Genomic DNA, 20,602 nt, shown 5'->3' with positions numbered 1-20,602 from the left:
AACTGAGTAGACTCGCCACCATCCTCCTGCTCTCCCATTGGTTCCTGATGCTAGTCACCACCATAAGATCCTGCTCTCCTATTGGTCGGCATCTCTCCCATCGTGCATCTATGTAGCGGCGTGCTTCTTCGGCCACTTCGCGGCATCATCGGTATCATAAGCACGCGGAATTTGTTCATTCTATTCTATTTCGTTTATTAACGTAAATTCGTTAGTGATTTTGTTGTAGTACTACTTTATCGTGTTGTGTGAGAACTTTACTTCATACGTATACATACTACATAACTTAATTATGTACAGTATATATGTAGCCATGGGTCCCAAGAAAGTTGAAGTAGGAAAGAAGAGGATCCTTTCTTTGGGGACAAAGATGGAGATAATTAAAGTATGAAGCTGATATGCGATTGAGTGTGATCGCCAAGAAATAAGGCCGAAATCCGTTGACAATTGAGCAGAAGGATGTCATCAAAGCAGCTACACCTTCCAAGGGCGTGACTATTTTGTCCAGCAAGAGGAGCCACATGCACAATGAGATGGAAAGGCTGCTTCTTGTCTGGATAAAAGACAAAGAAATCGCTGCGATACGATAATGGAGACGGCAATCTGCCACAAGGCCAGCGCTATTTTCGGCGATTTGATTGCCCAGGCCGAAGATGACGGAGGAGAAGGGACATCGACGCCAACCCCAGAGTTCAAGGCTTCTCATAATTTATTACTGTGCCCCATTTTAGTCTGATTTAATGTATAGAATTTTAATTTCTTTCCCTATTTTTAGCCCTGAAGATGGGATTTGTGTCCTGAAACGTAGGCGTTGGATGAAAATAAAGTTTTAACGAAAAATGCTGAAGTTTCTGCTGCCCATACTCTTTTTATTATATATATATATATATATATATATATATATATATATATATATAATATATATATATATATATATATTGCTACTTTCAAAATGCATATTTCCCTTTTTGAAATGTCATGTAGATTGTGTAACATTTTTTCCGATTCCTAGATAGTTTAGAATAGGATGTTTTAAAATGTGTGTTCAGATTTCGCATTACATGTTGTAAAAGAATATATATATAACGTAAAAAGAGAGAGATTTTTACTTTGTCTTTTCGAAACTACGAGTGTTTAACTTTTATGTCAACACTGTAAGGTTAGAGGAACTCAGAGATCTCCGTTTGCTTCCCTATTCTGTCAACGCGTTTGATAGCGAGCGAGCTGGAGTCTTTGCTATGTTATAAAAACATGTCAATCTTAATTGTCGCTCAGCCTCCGTTTCGATCCAGTCGAGTACGTGTCTTTTTTTTAACAGACTCGTCTTGTACGCGTATGTCTTTGTCAAGTCCCACGTGGGAATTGCACATTTTGTATGTGAGATTGCATCAGATTCGAACTTTCTGGAAGCATTCGTGACAAGAACGTTTTGGGTCATCTGCCCTGTCGAATTTCCGTGAAGGAAGAAAATTCCACTCTATCTTAGGACCTCGAGGCAGTCAGATCTCTCTCTCTCTCGCTCTCTCTCTCTCTCTCTCTCATTCGAAATCATTGAGATTATATTAACGTAACGTAAATTGGTCACTCGTAACTTGTGAGAATTTCATATTTGATATTTCTTAGAGTTTATTTAGTGTTATTTAGTTTCTTTTGTGGAATCTGAACAGACACTATTTCGTAATGGCGCCTGGTTTTTGTGAGTGTGAATCAAGACTGCAGCAAATTAAGAAGTTGGTATACCAAAAAGGTAAAGTGTGTATATTTTTATTAGTTGCAACTAATAACTAAAAGTGAATGGGAAAAGTGTTTGGTTAACTAATAACTAATAACGGTTAGGTAACAACTAATAACTAATAATTGTTAGGAACTGTGGTTAACTAATAACTAATAACAGGTGTTTACGAAGGTTTGGTAAAAGCTGATGTTTACAATGTTTTGAGTGAAAACATTTACACTTTTACACATTGCTGATTTTTTTTTTGTGTTTGTTCCATTGTTTGTGCACTATTTAATTTTCTTATTGAAGTGTGTCTTTTTATTTTATATTTTCATTTGCATTCACAATTTAATTGACTCAGTTATTTTCATTGCTTAATCATTGCACATTTAATTAAATTTAACATTTGTGAATTAATTTACATTTACTTAGAATTCTTTTCAAGATTTATTGTTGTTTAGCACTTGTGAATTAATTTCAAATTTTCAATTATTGCCTAACACTTTTGAATTTTGATTGAATTAATTTTCTTGAATTTTGTGATAAATTAATTTTGATTTAATTTTACTTAATTTAATTCAAGAATTAATTAAACTTTACTTTGTTTTCAAGTAACAGTAATTTTCCCTGATATTGTGAATTTCACTTATAAATTTTGAATTTAATAATAAATCTTTGTATTTAAAATTTTTATAAGTGTTTGTTTTTATACCAGTATATATGATTATGATTATATTGATGATAGGTAGAAACATAAAGTGGTAATTGATTTGCTTTCCTTCAATTTATTTGAAGTGACTTAGAACCAGGGAAGTACTTAGACTTCTGAAATCAGGGAAATACTTAGATTTTGAAAGTTGTTGATGGAGTGATGCCCTTTGATTAATTTAATTACTTACAAGATTACCTCACACCTGTTTTGATGAACTTAGTCTGATTTTCTGCAATACTGGTAAGTGTTAAGGGATCACTGTTGTCTTTAGAGTATTCAGTCGTTTAAACGTGTTATGAGGGTTCAGGTGTCTGGCTTTTGGTGAGGTAATATTTGATGCATGGTAACCAGATACTTGGCACATCGTAACAATATATATATATCAAATATGTAAATATATTCCCCTGTTAAAACAGGATACGTCTCAAGTATAAAAGGCCCATTAAAAGACTTTGGTTTAAAACTAAGGACTATTTTTCGGTGGTCTGACTACCACCCTTATCAATCAGTGAATGACAGTGAATACTTGAAACAATTATTAGCTATCACTTAATTAATTTTTTCTCTCTCAATGAGACTCCTAGTAACTGTTACTCTACCAAACATTGAATTTAACATGATACCTTGTACCTCCTGCTTTGATGTTTTTTACACCCTTTTCCTGGGGGTACCTCAGCGACCCCACCGACCCCATAACCTGTGTATGACCCCACATAATGAGCATTCCGACCCCACTTGGGGTCCCGACCCTTGATTTGGGAACCCCTGCCCTAAGGGGTGAGCAGCGTTTAGTCGACACAACGTCCTGTTCCGTCTGGGTCTTTTACATTTGGGACTGAAGACTTCTTCCACTTAATGAATGAATCTGCTGGCTATTGTGAAACCCAAGGAAAGCTACACCAGAGCATGACATTCGATATTCAACTGGACATGGGATCAAACCACATTATTATAAGACGAATGAATACACAAGCTATCCTGGAATATCGGTAATAAAATGAGGGAGGTAAGCACTTGAGAATATAATCAGTAGCCGTTAGTCATAAATAGGGGATATTACTTATAAATTTAGCTAGAGTCTATATTCTTTTTTTTATTGCAGACTTTATCGCAGATATATACCATTCAAAAAAGAAGGATGATATACATCTATGGCAGGGCATAAACAAAACACTATGTAAAGCCACTGATTTCTAAAACTTCAGCGGTGCTGTTACTGTCAGGCTTCTCAAAATTTCGCTCTGTTATGGCACAAACTGATGGTATGAATGAAAAGTTGATTCTCCCGACTCCTTTCTTGATTTCATTCCTCTGTATGTCCACCGATGACCCACACGACTGGTTCTACTGAAGAATTGACGACAGAAGGAAAGTCATCCACGTTCCCAACGATGCAAGACATTACAAACACTGGACAGGAAGACACTAAACCACTGATTAAATTTTATCTTCAGCCCTTTCTGGTTCCGCAATCACAAGTTTCTACTATTACTAGATGGGAATTCAGGGGAATGTTCACCAAATGAAGAGAACTCACCAGGGTCTACCTCAGAAAGTAAACATCTAGAGAAAAAGCAACTATAGTGCTGAGGATAATGAACATTTGGTGCACTATGACTTTTGCTTGTCTTACCTCAAACACAATCACAAATCCTAATCTGATTGCAAGAAGCCTCCAGAAGAAAGTAGTGTGATTTCCTTCGTTGTCTCTGTATCCTCTGTATCTGTTGAATGAGAAGGAGACATGTAGATGCATACAGAAATAAGAATAAGTCTGCAATAACTTATGAGAGCTCTAAGAATGGGAATGCTCTTGAAGGAAATCAAACGCACACGTACTGATGGTATGTTAATGAAGAGGAAAATTCAGAAGTTCGGAGCTGTCCTCCGTGGCCGAAATCTTTTGAAAGTGTTTCCTTCATTCATTTCTCACTTCAAATGTTTCCCTACAGCCTGCAACTCATGAGCTCTAGCAGATCCTTGAATAATTAAATCGCTAAATGACTGCCTATTATTATTATTAATAAGTACTTGAATCTCATCAGTTACTTAAAGTTCATAAAACTACTATACTCTGTTTTTTTCCATCTGTCCATCCGCCTGTGGTGTTTTCGCATGGTAACACTGCGTCCTGGGCTTTAAATAGTTACGCTATGTGTAAGTTTTAGGTAAATAAAAGGATATCTGGGTGTACATTTGCAACTGAAAAGTGTTTTAATAATTTACTATATGGCGAATTACACCGTTAATATTCGAAATAGGATATTATTTAAAGCCCGGGACGCAGTGTTACCATACGCAAACACTACAGGCGTATGGACAGATGGAAAAAAACAGAGTATAGGGTTGGGCCTTACTACAACATTATGATGATGCTGATGATGATGGTAATGGCCATTTCGCTGAATGCTTACCTGCAATCTTCTTTAAATTCGTCAGGGGCTGTAGCAAGCGTGAAGTTAACGTAACCCCTGAGGGACCAGTCGTACTCATACTTGTAGAGCAGCCGTGGCAAGAATTCCGAAGTAAAAGCAATTAGGAAGGCCTGCAAAATGTGCAACATTACAAAGACCATCTTTAATTATCTTTTCATGAAAGTCTACCAACAGCGACATTGGACAAATGACTTATTTCCTTAAACGTATGAGATTTATGCGATTTTAACAATGTTTTACAATATTTCTTCTTGTAAATAAATTAAAATAAAATATGAAGATTCATCAGTGCTGCACTTTCAGTAAATAAAATGAAGCTCCATTAAGATGAAAACACGTTTTGCTTTGAGGAAGTTCCAACAATAACAAACAATATTCGTAACCATAACATAATTACCGCAACAACAAATTCCCACTTACTATGTGCATGTTTATATTTATATTTATACGCATAATATAGTATATCATACAATACACTTACATTGTAGTCCTTGGTGTTGGCAACCTTGCCTTTTACCCATCTTATAGTACGCTATGTAATGATGATAATTGTTTATAAATGACTTTACTTTAATCTCCGCTATTCTTGATATTGTGAATTCTTCTATTGTTCTCATTATCTTCATTATTGTTGTTATTATCATTAGTCTTCAAACCCGGGATAATTGAGATTTTATACTACCCCTACTTTCAATACATACATACATATACATACGTGTGTGTATGATATATATATATATATTATATATATATATATATATTATTTTATATACATACATACATACATGCATATATATATATATATATATATATATATATATATATATAAAGCCAAAATACACGAAGGCCTTTCGACTTCTTGTCCTTTACTAAGGAGGCTGATATAAATATGAAAGTAAGTTTACAAAGAGAGCTCATATAAATGACAGATAGGGAATATTAAGGAAAATAACTACTTGGAATTCAACACACCTAAAGAATTAGCAGACCTACCTAAAACAGGGGTACAATTTAAGAGGTTTACAAAAGATAAAGTCAAACTGCTCAAAGGCAGGGACAAGACAATTAAAGAATTATAAAGGGAGGCGACTGACCAACAAAAAAAAAGTTATAAAAGTACAATTCAATGAATCTCATTTTGGTAAACAATAAATTTTGTTTACAAATATACTAAACATACAGATACAAAGAAAATATCTATAAGGTATTTGTCAGTGATTTTATCTTTAAAGGTCATTTTTAAACAACTGATTTACACAAGGGTCCAAATAATACAAGCCAGAGCTAAGGTTAAAAATACAATTGGAAGTAAGTTGTATAATAAAGGATATTCCAAAAGATTTTGTGAAAAGAAATCTCTCGATCTAGATATCACTGAACTGCAGCTGGTCCAATTTATCCTGTGAGAGCTTTCACTTCAATGAGTGAAAATTGCATTGGGTGTTTGCCTAGTTTTGACAGAATACTTACGCTGTTTAACTCTTACTTTTAATTCTTTTTTTGAAAGTTGTTCAGTCACCTCCCTTTAATTCTTTTGTTCCTGCTCCTGATAAGTAGGACTTAATCTTTGGTGAATCTCTTAAATTATACCCCTGTTTTGGGTAGGTCTACTAATTCTTCAAGTGTTGGATTCCAGGTACATATTTTCCTTTATAATCCCAATATGTCATTTATATGAGCTTTCTTTGTAAACTTCCTTTCATATTTATATCAGTCTGCTTAGTAAAGGACGAAAAGTCGAAAGGCCTTTCAGCAGTTACTCCATTGTTTCACTTTCCTTCATGGATTTTGTTTTATTTATATATTCATTATGTTTCAAATTTTCGTTATACATACACACACATATACATACATACATACATACATCATACAATATATATATATATATATATATATATATATATATATATATATATATATATAATTATATATATGTTACATAAAGGGGGATTTGCTATGATATATTTTAAATAATATATAATGTGATATGCTATGACATTTCTTGGAATGCAGAGACTCATCATTTAACTTCCCTGGAGACAGTGGTCCGAGTGACAAGCCTTGGGAATGCTAACGCGTTATCCTTCATTGGGTGGTGTCATCAAAATTGCTTTCTTAGCAAATCAGTGCATGTCCTGTTGCTATGAGCGCAGAGGTGACTTTGAAACTGGATTCAAGCAGTTCATGGGTGTGGGCAATGTGTGAGTTTGTGCGTACGTGCGACCTTTTCCCCCTGCATATGAGAATGTAGTGTTACCAAGAAGGGGAGACCATTACAGAGAGGCGGCAGAGCTAGGATGGCATCTGCAAAGTGTTTTTATATAGTGTGGTGCATTCTGTGCTGAATGGGTAAGCCTTTTCTTTATTTTGGCCAAAGTGTGGCTGGATTGTATTTTAATATTTATTTCGGAGATGATCTGTTTATATGATCTTTTGATTATGCTCTTATGCTTATCGGAATGTTCTCCTGTCTTCTAGCAGGCGATTCTGGAAAAAGGGAATTGTTCTGGAGTAGTGGGATTAATCTGGAGAAATGGGAACTCACTTAATTACTATGGTGTACTGACTATGTTGACTGTACCTAGTGTTATGGCTAAACTAATGTTGGTGTTTGATTAATTACCGTGGGTTACCCGAGTTATGTAATTAATACTTTGCTTTTAAATAAATGCATATTTTTGTAAGTTCCGTGTCTGATTTGATGACCTTAGATAATGGAGGGGGGAGAGAGAGAGAGAGAAAGATGGATGGAGAGAGAGAGAGAGAGAGAGATAGAGAGAGAGAGAGAGAGAGAGAGAGAAGAGAGAGCTATTGGGTATCAAGAGAGAGAGAGAGAGAGAGAGAGAGAGAGAATGTGTTACCAATTGCCTTTGGCCGCTCTTGGTCCATCGCTGCCTTTCAAAATAGAATAACGAGATAACCATCTCGTTATATATATATATATATATATATATATATATATATATATATATATTATATATATACTGTATATGTTTCAGTAGATTAAAAGAGAGAAATGACCCTAGGATCAATATCAAAAGATAACTGATTATAAAAGAACACCTATGGGTCCCATGAAGTAGTCTGACAATAAAGGATGGTTCAATCTATTCTGATGACGACGGCGCAGGGACCGCTGAGCCCAGAGAGCAGAAAAGTTGCTCTTTCGAGTAATGGCAGTATGAGTCGAGTTGAATGTAGTAGTTAGGCCAAAAGCCAAGCACTGGGACCTATGTTAGGAGAGGGTGGAAAGTAAGATGAAAGATAATATGAAAGGAGGTACAGTAAAAGGAACGAAAATGGTTGCAGCTAGGGGTCGAAGGCACGCTGCAAGAAGCCTAAAGTAATGCCTACAGTGCACTGCATGAGGTCTACTGTCGGCACTACCCCACTACGGGGATAATGGCAGTATGGTGTTGCATGATGTCAATGAAGAATGGATCAGATTGCCTGGTGAAGAGTTCCTCTCTCTGATCTCAGAAGTCATGAGTATATGAAAATATCTTACACAACTAACCGAACGCTTTAGTGATTTACGAAGTCACATGCCAAAATACCAACTTCCTTTCCTGATGAAATTAAAGGGACTTACGAGTTCACTTAACAAAGGGCTACTTACATAACGGAAACACCAATGTGTTTAATGTGATCAGATACCAAAGGATTAATTTACATTACTAATGGTCCTTCGGTGACCCAAAAAGTTAAATTAAAAACGAAATACGCTGTATTGAATTCTAGAAGCTTCATGAAATTAAATTCATAATAAAAATTGACTTGAATCTTTGAAGATATAAGTTCAGTTAGCCAAGGAAAACGAGGCAAGAATAAAACCTCAACCGACTTACGTTGCTAATGACGGCGAGGTGAGCCATGAAATCCAGTATGGTGAACCAAATACCGATGTCTTGGGCCCGTTCGGATACGGCTCTCCTCGTCTCGCACACAAACTTCCTCGCATCTAATCGGATCTCGACCCAGTTGTTGAGGAGAGCGAAAAGAGGGGCCAGGGGGAAGGCAGCCACGAAAATGGTGATGAATCCGAACTGCAGCACTGGAAAGTTTTCATCGAAAAGTCATGGATGTCCTGCACTGGTTGAACAACTGGGGCAAATTTCCAAATTAAAATTTTCATGCTGATGTAAGACTAACTCTGCCCACAAAAAACACAAAAAAGGTAGAAGTTAGATGGTTATGTCGGAAGGGAACGAAGGAAGTGGACAAGAAATAGAGACACGCACAGGGCACATCGTGGGAAAGGAGATAAACAAGTACTATATATATATAGCTATGCTCTCAGCGTATAAGTATCTCAAAAAGTTTCTACTGAAGATGCATCTTCTGACTTTTTTCAGTATTGCTGTTAGATATTCCTTCAAAAGAGATTAATTACCTTTTTCTAAAAAATTAGAATGAAATATTTTTCTTTTACCAAATTACATTAACTATTTACAAACCAGTAAAAAAATAGCTTGCTTGTATAGACTGAAGTTTTCGTTTGGTCAAGTGGTTATTATGATACAAGCAGATAGTGCCATTAAAAAAACATGTTTGTATAAAAATTCATTCTCTGGTCTTAATCATGATCTCGGCAAAGATGTCAAGTCCCATTGTTTCAAAAAAAGGAGAAACATCACCGGACCTCGATGTCCCAGAGGTCGCTTGCAAAGTTGTCACGGCCATCCATCCATCCCCAAGCCCCGAGGCGCTAATTAGGCCTTCAATTTAGATCCACTAATGGCTTCATTTAATCTCACTCTCTCTCTCTTTCTCTCTCTCTCTCTCTCAAGTACAAGTTTTATACTATTTTCAAAGGAAGAACTGGCCCATTCTCTCTTTCTTTATGTTTCACATTAAATTCAGAACAGTAATTATTTGTTGTGGAAAGGAGTCACTAATGATTCGTCTCTGTCATCATAAACTAAAAAATTAATTATACATATTTCCACTTGAATACAACGACTATGTCACTACATATAAACTGAAAACGCTTCTCTTATTTATCTGTATTAACTGATCGTCACCGGACCCTCTTCCTCTTTCTCTATGGTGATTGAGGCGACTAAACCAGCTGTGGGGCATCACACGACAAAACAATTGGGGAGGGGGGGGGGGGGGGGGGCGGTTATGGCAGTATTCTGAGTGACAAAGTAAGACGTGAAGGAAGACACGGCGATGATGACAAATGCTGTCAAGTTACCAGTGCGTGGCACTCAATTTAAACAGAATATCCTTTTCATTCATTTGATAAAGGCGCTGATCATTCCATTCCAATTTAAAGTATCTTTCAACCACCGACTTCGTCATCTATCTGCACTCGACAAGTCCAAAAAAGAAGTCAGAGCTTTAACCTCGAATTTTCTTCTCTCTCGAGAACTTACCCATTTCTAAGTATTCTTGGAAGAGGCCCTCGTTATCGATGAGCTGGTAATCTGCTTCCCATCTCGTTCTGGCCTTATGACCCATTTTGACCTGAAGAAAAGGCGAGGAAGTGAAGGGACAATTGAATAGCGTTAACAGTCTTTTCTTATATAGATTGCATATTGGCTGAATCCATAAATCAATTGTTATTCGGTTATTTACTGTTTTCCGGTTTGCCCAAATCTTTCTTTTTTCACAAGGAACCGTCTGAATGGTGGCAAAACATGTTCATTTAAATGTTATTCTTTCAAGCAATTTGTTGTTGATTATCATTTCAGTATATATGTCTAACAGTCTAATAATATTTTGTCTACTGCGGGCATCACACTCTCGTTTTTGGTTTAATATCCTGAGCCATTTTTCACAACACTGAAACTATCGATCTTGCAGTGGTGTGTGACTGAGAAGGTGTGTTTCGTTCAAGAATATCCTTGGCATATCATCTTTAATATTAATACTGTGCAAACAACCATTTAAGAAATGTTTTAAAGTTCATTAATTTGCAAAACAACCTCTCACAAGACAGAATGTCCGCACATGTGAAGAAAGTAAAAAAGTCAAGCGGTCACATAGATACTAACGTTTAGTATCAGCAAAATAGCTAAAATACTTAGGCAAGAGTACAATTGCATTAAGAGCCCACGAGGCAGATGAATCTTAAGAAATATGACACAAATTTAAGTGGTAGATCTAGGGTACCTATCCGCGACGGCCCAGACTATGGCAGTTGCGGGTTTTCTATGCAGTTTTACCTACTGAACAAGAATTTTAAGTAATATTTATTCGGACGACTGTAATTAACTCCCAGGGGCCAGTACTAAACACGGCGAAATACATTGGACGCTCCAATCCCTAGTGAATGTCGTATCCGCGGTTACGTTTCTTGCAGGGTAATTCTAAAAATCTAAAGAATAGTTCTGCACGAACTGCAAGGAACGCAACCGCGGATACGACATCCACAAGGGATTGGGGCGTCCAATGTATTTCGCCGTTTTTAGTACTGGCCCCTGGAGGTTAATTACAGTCGTCCGAATAAATATTACTTTAAATTCTTGTTCAGTAAGTAAAATAACATAGAAAAACGTCAATTGCCATAGTCTAGGTCACCGCGGATTGCTTCTGTAGAAATACCATTAAAGTTTTCAAAGCCACTTAGGACAATTTCAGAGGTCTAGTTATTATTTCAATAAAGTTTTTCTATAATAAAACCTTCCTCTGCCTGTTTCATATGAGTATTCTGTAGTACCTACGTTCAGCTGACTAGTTTCTAATAAGTTCAGTTCTAATCACTTGTAGCAAAGGAAAGGTTAAGAGCGCTTGATCCAGCCGCCTCGAGTTTTGCTTTATGAGCTTTTCGTTTGGTTTTCAGAGGCCTTCTTTTCCTTTTCCCACGTTACCGGTGACTGTATCTGACTAATTTACAGTTATACTAGTATCTTTATATATATATATATATATATATATATATATATATATATATATGTATATATATTTATATCTATCTATCTATCTATCTATCTATATCTATATATATATATATATATATATATATATATATATATATATACATATATATATGTATGTATATGTATATATATATATAATATATATATATATATATATATATAATAATATATATATATATATATATATATGCATGATGCTAAAATTTATATGGAATAATAAAACTTGATATTCAATATACTGCTCCTGAATGGTTTTCATTCCTGGCTTTTAAAACAATTGGTTAAATTTTGTTATAGAAAAGACTAAGTCTATTATTGAACATAATTGTAAAGAAAAATTTGTACTGTGACTGATGGAGGGTCTAAGATATTGTAATTGTGGCATAGTAAGATATTTCAGTAAGGTGCATAATGTAATGCTTCCAATGGAAATAAATGTTTGTACGCAAATTATCATCCGCGTCAAATATACAATGTGTGTCATTTGATTATTACAGAAAAATTCGGTCTTTTCACAGAGCGACATTGAATTTTCAATGAAAATGTCACGTGCTATTTTATAGTTGCTGCTCTTACTGTATCCTTTTACTGTCACCACTTCTTTGTGTAAAGACTGACACTTGTACCGCAGTGGGTGGGATGGGGAAGGTCAGCTCATTAAGGCCCCAACAAACAACCTGGTCCTAAGTTCACGTCCTCTATAATAGCTATTTCTAATCAGTCTTGCACTTTTCTCCTGTTCATGTGAACTAATTACTTTTAATAAATGACTACCCTTCATGTTGCTCTAATCTTTACACACCTGACATTATTCATAATTCTTTCAACTGTTAAATCAACGAAGAACAGTACAGAGCAAAATTTCCCTACCATCGCCTCGGGTGATTCACGTATATACCTCGTCTCTTACCATCAACAGCAAAACAAATCTTTCCTCACTCACTGACACACTTTTATTTATTTATACATACATACATACATACATACATACTATATATATATATATATATATATATATATATATATATATATATATATGTATAAAATATGTGTGCACTTACTAGAGACAAGGCGATTCCTAATAATAAGTAAACAATGTTAAGGAAATAAAGTTAATTTTGCAAAACTATTACAATTCATATCATGGACGTTCAAATTTATATACCTTAATTCTGAACAACAACAAAAGCAACAACAACAACAACAACACTAACATTACAAGCATCATAATGAAAAGGCAATAACTGTGCAAATAATAATATTAATAACAACATCAACAGGAAAGTTAATGACTGCAGATCAAAATTCTGACCTGCTTTTTGTGCCACCAAGCCTTAACTTTGGGTACTAGGATCTCCTGGGCATTGTTGACCACCTGTTTGCCAATCATGATTACTGCCAGTTGTTGAGCCAACTCGATCAAGCAACCGCCCGCAGAACACTGCAAATAACATGTCCGTGAATCAAATAATTCAGAGAAATAACATTTTATTTCAGTTTGAACCACTCTTAACCTTAATAAGTCAAGCTGAATTTAACCTTAGCTTATTTAATTCATAAGATGATTTATTCAGTAAAGTCTTGTTTGAGGTTTCGTAACTCACTAACTAAATTTTTCTCTAAATCAGATTACATCTAGTTTTAAATAATTTATAGTTGAATTACTTTCTATTAGTTAAACTTTTCCTTAGGTTAACTAATATTTATGCTAAGTTATTTAATTTCATACCTATTTTCGCTTATGTAATTCATTAGTTAAAGGAAGCTCGAAGTTGAATCTGCTTTAGATTGGATCATTTTAAACAGTAAAAGATGGCATTTGTTGAAGTTCAGGTCTTTCATGCACACGCCGTATATTGACTACTTTTACGAGACCACTGAATTTGCATGTGACATTTTAAAGATCCTAGCAAACAATTATATATTGTTTTCCATCGTTTTGAGTCACAAGAGTGTCCTGTATGCCATAAACTGTCACTTGTTACTTTTTTTTAATCCAAATAATCTGAGAAGAAAAGATGACAGAACAGAGATGAGAATGCTAAGGTGGATTATGGGAATATCGCTGCTTGAGAGATTGGAAAATGATGAAATAAAAAGAAGGGCAGGCTTACTAAAGATTACAGAGATGATAAGAGAGTCACGATTGAGATGGTAATGGCATGTGTTGAGGATGGATGGCGAGGAAGAACCTGCTGAAGGAAGGAGTTCGAGAGGGAGACAGAGAATGAGATGGCGAGATAAAGTGAAGGAAGAAATGGAGAGAAGAAGTTTGATGGAGGATGATGACTTTGATAGATGTAGGGATAACGGTGGGAGAGGAGAATGGCATAAGGTAAATCTCTCAACATCTCATTTTTAAATCGACGAACTGAGTTAGATAAATCACTTTACAACATGAGCAATGCCCCAGATTATATCAGTCTGAAACTTGAGTGACGCGAGTTTATTCATGCATTACATAAAAGGCCTAGATTGTTTTCATCTGCTATCTGAAAACCACTCAAAATGGCATCGATGTTTAATATTGAAGCGAAGATTAACACTGAACTCATTCTCAAACAGGAAACTGATGTTACTTAGTTCCACTGGGCATAGAAATGCACTATAGGATGACATGCCTCAGTGTTTTAGTTAAACAAGCTTTACAGAGAAGTTTCCTGAGATTAAGCCAGCCTTGTGCTAGCACGGGCTCTTGCTCGAGGGCAACCCGTAGACAGATAGGTTAATTAAGATAATTTTGAGTATCGAAAACTTGTCAAAATTCACTTTATAATTATTATACTAAACGAGATAGTAAGCATAGAAAACACGAAAGACAAATGCATCACTGAAATGATCTACTTTAACAAGAAGCAAAATAAAGATAAAATAATAATGGTATTTACATCTTCGTTTCTGAGGCCCAGAATGCGCTGGTAGTGTCCCGGGTAGCCCACGAAGCGACCCTTGAAGAAAGCAATGTAGAAGATGGAGGAATAAAAATTGACGAATTGAAAGATGAACACCTTGAAGGTAAGACTGTCCTCGAATTCTGACTGCGTCCTGTGCATTTCTGGGGGAAAGAACAAAACAAACACGGGGTTTTAATGCAGGTAATTAACTGCTGGCTCTCTCTAATTAATGAACATATTCCAGTCCCATATATGATGATGTATCTGAATACTTTGCCTCTCAAAGAGAATTTGGGTTACAAGAACGCATATGCAGTATACATTGGTCATATTTATGCATGGTTATGGTTTCCTGTATATTGTATACTGTCTCTCTCTCACGCACACACACACACACACACACACACACATATATATATGGAGTATATATATATCACATACATACGGGCACACAAACCACTACTCGATAGCTTGCTTACCCCATGTCGTAAGACGATAAGCCAGTTTCTCGTAGACTCTTCCCATAAACATAATGATAATGAAGTTAACAACAGCGCCCGAGAGGGATGATATCGCTTGTGCCTGCAAGATAAATTAAAAAGAGAAACAATAAAGAACCATATTCCCCAAAAATATGTTTAAACGGCTTTCACTGATGAACAGAATTCTCAGTTTCTGTGATCACGAAAAATCCTCAGCTGGTTTTCTACAAAAGAAAGAATATACCTAGGTTATGTTCTTTATAATGGAGATCTCCAAATAAATTCCTATATTGGTATGCTAATGAAGTGGGAAAATATAGTGTATGTCTCTTAAATCGTGGAACAAACTCATCCAGTGCTCTTTTTCTTAGTCTATTTTCTGCACAAAGGAATCAGCTCTTGAGTGCAATCTCGTTATTGATTATTTGATCGTGTCTATTAAAACTGGCGTCACAACATCTAGAAAAAAAAAAGTTTAAAATGAATTTCTTATAAAAGTATCTAAAAATATTTATCTATATAAATATATTTGTTAAAATACATTAATTCTTACATATACTTTTTATGTATAACCTAAATTTTGATGAGGAGGCCCACCTCCCCCATAAAAATATAGAACTGCTCTATATTACAATCCTTTCCGAGAATTGCAGCTAGAATAAAATGACCTTTTCTGTCACGCCCAAAGGACAGGAACCTATGTCTCCGATTCATGAGTCTGGGACATTCGACCGTTGTGAGTCTCGTATGTCCAATCCTTGGCATAAAGGGATATGACGAAGGAGACATTGATGACGTAATACTGCGCGCATTTTTTGATTAGTTGAAATATCCTCCCATTGGGACTGCCAACATTCTCTAATTCTCTGACCTACTGGAGGATATAAAACCCGATATGGCAGTAAGTATCTTTTGGGTTCTCGGGAGCTGACTGTCGATTTTGCAAGTTGGTCAGCTTTCTTATCCCAACCAACCCCACATGGGAAGGCACCCAATCACGTTGCGGACGAGAAATGATGTTATCATATTATAACAAAATAGCGGAGCTAGTTCACTTAATCCCCTTTCTATCCTTTCAGAAGGTCGATCTGAGGGATTTGTTTTTATATTATAAGCGAATTTCTGGGCGAAGTAATGCTAAAAGCATTGGAAAATTACGTGGGATGAGAGTGAGCAACAAGTTGTGAAAACTTGTCTTTCCGTCAAGAGAAGACGGAAAGACTACTTTTCATAACAATTGAACACTGAGAATGAGTGTGAAGAACTGGAAAATGTTCCACCAGTAGAAAGACCAAAAGGAAACATCAGAGAGTGAAGTCGAAAATGCTTTAAAAAAAGGAAAAGTAAAATAAATTTGCAGTTTAGTCAGAGGTAACACTAGAAATGATTAAAGCATTGGGAAATCTAGGCAAAGAGTGGGTGCACACACTACTGGAAAAGATCTGGGATGTAGAGGAAATGCCAAGGGACTTGAACGATAGTTGGATGATTAAAATTTATAAACAAAAAGGAGACTGTGCTAAACTGTGGGAACTACAGAGGAATAAAGCTCTCGGAGCACGTACTCAAAATTCTAGAAAGAATAGCAGAGGGAAGGTTGAGAGAGTTGGTAGGTATACATGAGCAAAAGTTTGGGTATAGGAAAGGGAAGGGCACAATGGATGCTATTTTTAAAGTAAGAAAAGTCCAAGAGAAGTATCTAGAAGGAATCAGGAGTGTTTACATGTGTTTTGTGGATCCTGAAAAGGCATATGACAAGGTACCAAGAAGATTAGTCTATTGGCGTTTGAGAAAGAGAGGAGTACCAGAGAACTTGGTAAGGTTAGTGAAGATGGTGTATGAGGGGGTAAGAACTACTGCACAGATAAAATATGGCGAGACTGATGTATTCCCTCTGAAGGTTGGCCTCCATCAGAGATCAGCTCTGAGTCCATTCCTGTTCCTATCGTTATAGACATACTGACATCAGAATTAAAGAACAACAAAAAACCGTGGGTACTGATGTTTGCCGATGATAGTCATTATAGCAGACCCAGAAGAAGAACTGCAAGAAAGGTTTTTAGCATGGAAAGGAGCTCTTGAAAGGAAAGGACTGAGAGTGAACACTGGAAAGACAGAACAAATGATTAGTAGTAGAGAAGGACATGAAGACGTAAACATTCAAGTGGAAGATGGTGCAGCGCTAAAGCAGAACAATGAGTTTAACTACTTGGGATCGATAATAACAGAGGAGGGAAGTACTGAGACAGCAGTGAGACAGAGAGTGAAAAAAGCATGGTGAAAATGGAGAGAAGTAACAGGAGAGTTGTTTTAGACAAGAAAATGCCATTAAGGCTCAAAAAGAAGATTTATAAGACAGTGGCCAGGCCAGAAACTTTGGCACTTGAAAGGAAAGAGGAGGGACTGCTGGGAAGAACCGAGATGAGGATGGTGAGATGGATTGCTGGAATATTACTTCTGGAAAGGAGGGACAGTCAAGAAATAAGAAGAATGTGTGGTATATGTAAAGTAAAGGAGACGGCTGGGGAAGTCAGGTAATAAAAGAGGATGTGGAGCCAATCAAGAGAGCTAAGAACATGCCAGTGATGGGGAGGAGTGTGAGTGGTCAGCAGATCATATAGATGGATGTAGTGAGGAGGGATATGGGTGAATTGAGACTGGGGGAACAAGCTGCAAGGAATAGAAATAGATAGACAAAGTTGACTCGAGCGGCCGACCCTGCTATACAGTGGGACTAACAAGGTCGAAAGGAGAAGAATAATGAGCGACGAGAAAAAATCAGAAAGCAATGTTGCTGAGGTCTTAGAGACGTTGCACAGAACTATAGTGCTTTCTATAACGAGCCAACGAACCGTCCACAGTAAGCCATATCATTGCAGAACGGTCTACGGTAAGCTACACAGGATTGTCTGTGGAAAGCCATAGAACAGTTTACAGCGAGTCATGCAAGGCAGATTGGGCAGTATGCTACGCAGGGTGTGGGGATCAAAACTGACATTGGAAAACTAATACGATGTTACCTTTACCATGGCAATATTCTCTCACTTCTCTTGGGTAGTCATAAGATAAATTTAATATTCCCAGTCCTGTTACCATTAAAGAAATACAGTACAGTGCAGTGCTTTCAAATGAAAGAAAGCATTACATTGCAACGATAGATAGTTTGTTAGTGCTAAAATTGAATCATATGAACGAACAAGACAATTACAAAAATGTACATACGATATATACAACAGAAAAAACGACATTCCAACATCTATATCATTGTGATGCAATTGAAAATGATGACAAACAACATTCCACACCGATAATACCTTTGATTCATCTCTATTGGCTGCTGAATCCAGAGCCTCCTTCTTTTAGAATAAAGCTGACCATCTGCCTTCCGGCAGCCTGTAAGTGTAGTAAGGTGTGAAAGGGATGAGTTGGGCTGGAGTGGACCTCTGTGCTCTGTAGAGCCAACAGAGAGGACCAGACCTCCCCAATCCTTTCACAACTTATTAAGGCGCCTAGGAGCCGGGGCCGTGCAGGCAAAAACCAGCTTAGGCAAGAATGAAAAGAATAAAATTTCGTGAGAATACTATCCTGTGACTACTGCTACTACTCTTACTAGTACTGATGAAATGCCCATACCTGCGACCTTAAGGTATCGTTCTGGAAGAGCGGTATAGCCACCAAAACCCGGTAGATGATGACGGCTACGATGAAAATGATGACGAGGCTCATCTGCAACAGAGAAGACAATAATAATAATGATGGTTACATGTTGAATTCAATTTTTTCGTTTAAGGACGGAACTGGAATCAAAGATTTGTAGTTTTTGTTCTTATCATGACCTTTAAAATTGCATCACTTCATTGAGATGAGTTATGAACGTCCCTAGAAAGATCTTTGTCCTTCAGACACAATTAAAGAAGAATTAAGAGTGATGTTAAAAATAACACCGACTGGCAATTACACAATACACCTTTTGCTTAAAGACAGAAGATAACGATTAACAAAAACAAATTGTATTAGTTTACATAATCTATGGCAAATCAAACCTCAATTACTTGATCAAATGTTCATACACATTTTTCAGTGATCAAATATTATCCCAAGGAAGTTAAGTTGTTCTGTTCGATTTTCTGTAATTATTTTTCGTCTTTCGCTTCAAAATTTTTGCTCCCTTCTACGAACGCGCTCTTTTTTTTTTTCCCCTTGAGCATATTCCGTATGAAAGGAAGATGGAAATGGTCTGGGCATCTATTTCTCACAACCTGTGGGATTAGTACCCAGATATTATCAACTGGGCTCCTGTGGCCACCAGAAGAGTCAGGAGACCCAGGCCTACTTGGATAAGAACTATGAGAAGGGAGGCTGTAGATGAGTTGGGGAAAGCGCACAAGACAGACAGGAGTGGCAGAATTTTCCAAAGGTCTTTGAGTCACGTGGCAATGAAGGCGATGAGTTAGAAAGGTCTCTTCTCCGGAGGTCAACAGACAGGCCGGATGACCTCAGGGTAAAGTCCAAAAGGGAAGGAGAGGCGGCGCCCTGTGCCCCTGTCCCTATAGAAAATATTACTCCGTCTTCAGGAGAAGGAAAATGAGAAGAATCAAGGAGGAGAGTCTCTGCGAGGGTAGGAATCAAACAGCGTTTTAATGTAGGGGATGTTTGTCTATGGGAATAATGGAAAAATACAAGCATCAAGGGGAATCCAAAACTTAGACGAAGTCGGGGGAAGGAAACGTAAAGCAAAGACCTTTCATTGTGTGTACTAGGTATGGCGAGTGTCAGAATGGAGCTGTATGCACACTTCCACCAATCTGGAAATTTACTATCTTTTAATGAAAGCGGGATTGAATAGCGGCAATGAGTGACTGATGATAATTGCGACGTTTTTCCCTAATTGAGAGTGAAGAGCGCTTAAGTGATGCTGGAATGTTCACTAGTGAATGCAGATAGGCTCCATAAATGTCGATTTCTCATGCGCAAGTGCGGTTTCTCCCTCCATATCGTTTTCTTCACCAGCTTTAAGAATGCATGCCTTAACTCCGTAGTTTCGTCATATTTTTAGACAATCAGAACTCTAATTTTTGGCCATTTTTTAACTTTCGCTTACTTTCAGACTCAGCAGGAGAATGGTAGTCACATTTACGATCGCCAAGTAACTAACACATAAGATTAATCTCGTCAAAAGAACTGTCCTTTGTCAGGACTCATGATTTCCTCCTAAAAGAAATAAAAGGTCCTACTAACCCAATACAAAGGGGGATGAGGTGCGAAGACCCCAGGCCAACCTAAATTATGCTAGATTATGCTAGATTTAGGATAATGTTCATTAGATGTTGAGTTAGGCTGTATCCCTGTAACTGGTATGGCCATATATTCCTGCTTTATATCTCGAGTTTCTTTTTCTGGTTGCCTAATTTTAGTGATGACGCACAAGAACCGACGTTTTCTTCAGTAGTTTTCCTGGGTTTTCGGACTACTTCA

At 36.8% G+C, this 20,602-nt stretch overlaps 1 protein-coding gene across 4 annotated transcripts in view; it reads right to left on the bottom strand.

Moving 5' to 3' along the window:
- LOC135196939 (anoctamin-7-like) overlaps window positions 1-20,602 on the bottom strand; it is a 694,520-nt gene that overhangs the window by 4,545 nt on the left and 669,373 nt on the right. For all 4 annotated transcript variants that reach the window (XM_064223781.1, XM_064223782.1, XM_064223783.1 and 1 more), the window contains 8 exons: window positions 18,761-18,853; window positions 15,125-15,227; window positions 14,640-14,806; window positions 13,064-13,192; window positions 10,246-10,336; window positions 8,713-8,918; window positions 4,844-4,974; window positions 4,063-4,153 (listed from right to left, as the gene is read on the bottom strand). In XM_064223781.1, coding sequence (XP_064079851.1) covers window positions 4,063-4,153; window positions 4,844-4,974; window positions 8,713-8,918; window positions 10,246-10,336; window positions 13,064-13,192; window positions 14,640-14,806; window positions 15,125-15,227; window positions 18,761-18,853 — 1,011 coding nt within the window. The remainder of the gene's footprint in view (window positions 1-4,062; window positions 4,154-4,843; window positions 4,975-8,712; window positions 8,919-10,245; window positions 10,337-13,063; window positions 13,193-14,639; window positions 14,807-15,124; window positions 15,228-18,760; window positions 18,854-20,602) is intronic.

Source organism: Macrobrachium nipponense, chromosome 18 (assembly GCF_015104395.2).
Source record: "Macrobrachium nipponense isolate FS-2020 chromosome 18, ASM1510439v2, whole genome shotgun sequence".
NCBI classification, from domain to species: domain Eukaryota; kingdom Metazoa; phylum Arthropoda; class Malacostraca; order Decapoda; family Palaemonidae; genus Macrobrachium; species Macrobrachium nipponense.
This window is presented reverse-complemented; position numbering and strand designations above follow the sequence as displayed.